This window comes from Protomyctophum parallelum (genome assembly GCF_964188405.1).
Source record: "Protomyctophum parallelum genome assembly, chromosome: 10".
Classification (NCBI taxonomy): Eukaryota; Metazoa; Chordata; class Actinopteri; order Myctophiformes; family Myctophidae; genus Protomyctophum; species Protomyctophum parallelum.
The window spans coordinates 52,400,206-52,405,205 of NC_139704.1; the positions used below are offsets into that span (position 1 = coordinate 52,400,206).

At 41.5% G+C, this 5,000-nt stretch overlaps 1 protein-coding gene across 1 annotated transcript in view; it reads left to right on the forward strand.

Moving 5' to 3' along the window:
- The window catches only part of LOC310865917 (brefeldin A-inhibited guanine nucleotide-exchange protein 3-like), a gene marked incomplete at its 3' end in the record, with an annotated part of 74,355 nt that overhangs the window by 28,818 nt on the left and 40,537 nt on the right, over positions 1-5,000 (forward strand). Inside the window, 2 exon segments of the mRNA XM_083775118.1 lie at positions 1,588-1,720; positions 4,951-5,000. The exon segment at positions 4,951-5,000 is cut by the window's right edge and continues 497 nt beyond it. Coding sequence (XP_083631244.1) covers positions 1,588-1,720; positions 4,951-5,000 — 183 coding nt within the window.

Consider the following 5,000-nt stretch of genomic DNA (forward strand, 5'->3'; position numbering starts at 1 on the left):
TCACTCCTACTCAAACTGTAACTGTACATCTGTCAACAACTAGTGACATCACTCCTACTCAAACTGTAACTGTAACTACAATCTGTCAACAACTAGTGACATCACTCCTACTCAAACTGTAACTGTAACTGTACATCTGTCAACAACTAGTGACATCACTCCTACTCAAACTGTAACTGTAACTACAATCTGTCAACAACTAGTGGCATCACTCCTACTCAAACTGTAACTGTAACTACAATCTGTCAACAACTAGTGACATCACTCCTACTCAAACTGTAACTGTAACTGTACATCTGTCAACAACTAGTGACATCACTCCTACTCAAACTGTAACTGTACATCTGTCAACAACTAGTGACATCACTCCTACTCAAACTGTAACTGTAACTACAATCTGTCAACAACTAGTGACATCACTCCTACTCAAACTGTAACTGTAACTGTACATCTGTCAACAACTAGTGACATCACTCCTACTCAAACTGTAACTGTACATCTGTCAACAACTAGTGACATCACTCCTACTCAAACTGTAACTGTAACTACAATCTGTCAACAACTAGTGACATCACTCCTACTCAAACTGTAACTGTAACTGTACATCTGTCAACAACTAGTGACATCACTCCTACTCAAACTGTAACTGTACATCTGTCAACAACTAGTGACATCACTCCTACTCAAACTGTAACTGTAACTACAATCTGTCAACAACTAGTGACATCACTCCTACTCAAACTGTAACTGTAACTGTACATCTGTCAACAACTAGTGACATCACTCCTACTCAAACTGTAACTGTACATCTGTCAACAACTAGTGACATCACTCCTACTCAAACTGTAACTGTAACTGTACATCTGTCAACAACTAGTGACATCACTCCTACTCAAACTGTAACTGTAACTACAATCTGTCAACAACTAGTGACATCACTCCTACTCAAACTGTAACTGTAACTGTACATCTGTCAACAACTAGTGACATCACTCCTACTCAAACTGTAACTGTAACTGTACATCTGTCAACAACTAGTGACATCACTCCTACTCAAACTGTAACTGTACATATGTCAACAACTAGTGACATCACTCCTACTCATACTGTAACTGTAACTATAACTGTACATCTGTCAACAACTAGTGACATCACTCCTACTCAAACTGTAACTGTAACTGTACATCTGTCAACAACTAGTGACATCACTCCTACTCAAACTGTAACTGTAACTGTACATCTGTCAACAACTAGTGACATCACTCCGATTGCCCGGGGTAATTTCTTCCATTTATCTAATCAGGGTTATTTAATCCACATCCCGGATGTAGCTGAAGTAGCTAAATGTAGCCAAAACACTCCCAATGCGATCTGAACGACGGGCGGTTATGATTTAAATCTACCATGACTAGCGACGAGACCGCCATCCAACACATCATCTCTCTTTGCTTCCTCACCCTTTGACATATTGTAGAGTTTCACATCATCTCTCTTTGCTTCCTCACCCTTTGGCATATTGTAGAGTTTCGTGAAAAGGCCCCTTCGGGCTCGGTCCCTTAATAATATTATGAATTATTATAATTTCAGGGTGATGGACGGGATGACGGAGGCGTGTCTTAAAGGAGGCGTGGAGTCGTGCTATTGGTCGGTCTCCTGTGCCTGCGCTCTGCTGTCTGCGCTGGACGAGCTGTCCCAGGGGCGGGGCCTACATGACGGACAGGTGAGCACCGAGCGCGTTCATTTGACAGGACGAGCATACCCGTCCAAAGCATCGAGTGTGTTTAACCCTTAGAGCATATATGAATAGAGAGGGCATCCGAGTTCTCCTTCCATCCACTTGCATTAAGTTGCTCAAAAGCGCATGAGGCGATTTCACTCCTCCTTCCTGGTAGGAACAGAGTGGGGCGACTGTGGCTCAGGAGGTAGAGCAGGTCGTCCAATGATCCATGGGTCGGCGGTTCGAATCCCGGCTCCTCCTGTCTACATGTCGAAGTGTCCTTGGGCAAGACACTGAACCCCAAATTGCTCCCGATGTGCTGGTTGGTGCCTTGCATGGCTTCCACCGCAATCGGTGTATGAATGTGTGTGTGACTGGGTGAATGTAATGCACAATCTCTGTAAAGCGCCTTGGATAAAGGCGCTATATAAATGCACCATTTACCATTTACCATTTAGAGTGCATTCTGGGATGGATTGGCCCCAAACACATGAACGCGCTGCCGTTGAACGCGCATGAACGCGAACGACCGTGCGTCCGTCATGAACGTGCACAATGATAGTCAACGTCATGTGTTTGGGGCCAGGCTGCAATACCTTCATTCGGCCACTATGTCCATTTGGCCTCAGGGTTTCCTCTGGGTGCCGTCTCTATCAGTGTTGTTATTGGCAGCAAATTTCTATTTTAGTTTTAGTCATAGTCTCCTGAATCGTTTTCACTTAGTCTTAGTCACATTTTAGTCACCTGGAATGTCTTAGTGTTAGTCTAGTTTTAGTCGACTAAATGTCATAAGATTTTAGTCGTCTAAATCTACAGGTGATTTAGTCGACTAAAATGTATTTTGGCGGGTCTTGATGCCGTCATAATGACTTATTTTACACTTGCTGAAAATAGCCGATCTACAAGCTCACAACCAGTGTTGTTTTCGTCAGGACTGACGACGTCGACGCCCCTTTTTCCAGGACTAAGACGGACTAAAACGAACGACACTCAAATAATTCGGGACAAGACTGACGCTGACGAGCTAATTAGCTCTGTTTGACGCGATGACGATGACGAGACGTGTGTGTGTTATCGCTGACAAGACGAGGCTAGACGAACATTTTAGTTGATTGACGAACAAAGTTTGAAATGCATGAAAATGTTCCGCCAATAATGTCACTGCTCTCACCTCTATCCTCCTCTCCTTTCCTTGTTGGTCACGCCCATCTGCATGCACACACACACACACACACACACACACACACACACACACACACACACACACACACACCGTCCCATTTCGACTCTGTGTCCTCTTCAGACAACAATAACACCACCAGACTGGGGAACCCGCTGAGATCACTTTGCTTGTCCCCGTGGATTGGAAATAGGATTTAAAAGGCTATCCGATGATAGCGTGGATTACAGCACAGTTGTGTGCAATTATTCAATAAAGAATTCACATATCACCGCACCTCGTCAAGCCTCCAGCATCGGCTCAATGCGAAACATGTTGCACCGAGCCTAGCCTGGAAGCTAACGTCAATCAGTAACAGTAGCTCTGGTCGATAGTGTAGTTAGGACTCAGGAGTTCTATGGTACTTAATTTGATCCTTTCCCCTCACTCACACCCGCGGAAGTGCAGGCTGTGCAGCCCCTCGTTTTTAACATAAAAAAGATGTGAAAGTCTACTTTCCTCCTTCTAACACTATGGATCAGAGCTAATGTTATTAAAGAAGTGAAAGCCTACTTTACTCCTTCTAACACTATGGATCAGAGCTAATGTTATTAAAGCCTACTTTCCTCCTTCTAACACTATGGATCAGAGCTAATGTTATTAAAGATGTGAAAGCCTACTTTCCTCCTTCTAACACTATGGATCAGAGCTAATGTTATTAAAGATGTGAAAGCCTACTTTCCTCCTTCTAACACTATGGATCAGAGCTAATGTTATTAAAGATGTTAAAGCCTACTTTCCTCCTTCTAACACTATGGATCAGAGCTAATGTTATTAAAGATGTGAAAGCCTACTTTCCTCCTTCTAACACTATGGATCAGAGCTAATGTTATTAAAGATGTGAAAGCCTACTTTCCTCCTTCTAACACTATGGATCAGAGCTAATGTTATTCCAACTCCCAGTAGCAGTTCAAGGACCCGAACAGATGACATGGTTTCTAACTAAACGGTTATGGCCAAATAAAATGTAAAATCTGCTATGGCTGTTACTGTATGTCCACGGAAGAAACACAGAGGTGTTTTCTTATGGTCATGTCACATATTTGCTGCACCAATTGAAGCCTGCCCCAAAACCTGTGGAATGCATTCCCCAAAACTCAGAGACATGCCCCCACCATCCATCCAAACCTTCAATATTACTTTCCCCAGCTATTTATTTCTATTTACTTAGTGTTTTTCCTTTCATAAAGTTGTTTTTGATTTATCATGTCCCCCTTGTAAAGCATTTTTGGGTACTCAGAAAAGCTCTATATAAATTATTAATTTTGACTCTGAGATATTACTACAAAAACAATGTTTTATTGCTTAAACTTATGTATTCACTATTCATTGATTCACTAGTATACCAAAAACTATTAAAAAAATGGCTCTCACAGTTCTTGGGTCAAATAATGATATGCGATTAAAATGCGATTAATCGAGATTAATTAACTACAAAGCCTCTGATTTTTTTTAATCGAGTCCCAGCTCTAATTAATACCTATACGCTATAGACATTTTATTTAAAGACATTTTTTATTTTTTTGACAAACTGGACTAAAACCTTTTACTAAAATGACTAAAACTGACTAAAACCCTTAGGAGTTTCCGTCGACTAAAACTATCAAGGATAGAAATGACTAAGACTGACTAAGACTAATTAAGCATTTTTCCAAAAGACTAAGACTGACTAAATCTAAAAAATGCCTGCCAAAAACAACACTGCTCACAACGCGTCGCAGCTTGTAGATCGGCTATTTTCAGCATGCAACCAAGTGTAAAATGACTTATACTGGATCTCTTGTCCACTAGTCCCTTCCTAACATTTTAGTCTAGTTTTTATTTGTTGACGAAATTGTCAGTATATTTAGTCTTAGTTTTAGTCATCATAGCTTAGTTTTCATTTAGTTTCCATTTAGTTTTCTTCAGTGGAAAAAGGTAGACGACGAACATTTTTCGTCTTAGTTTTAGTCGACGAAAACAACACTGGTCTCTCTTCATTATACTCTATGGTTTGACCTTTAACCCCCAACAGGTCCGCCTGCTGCTCAGACGATTGGACGAGCTGAAGGAGGGGGCGGAGCT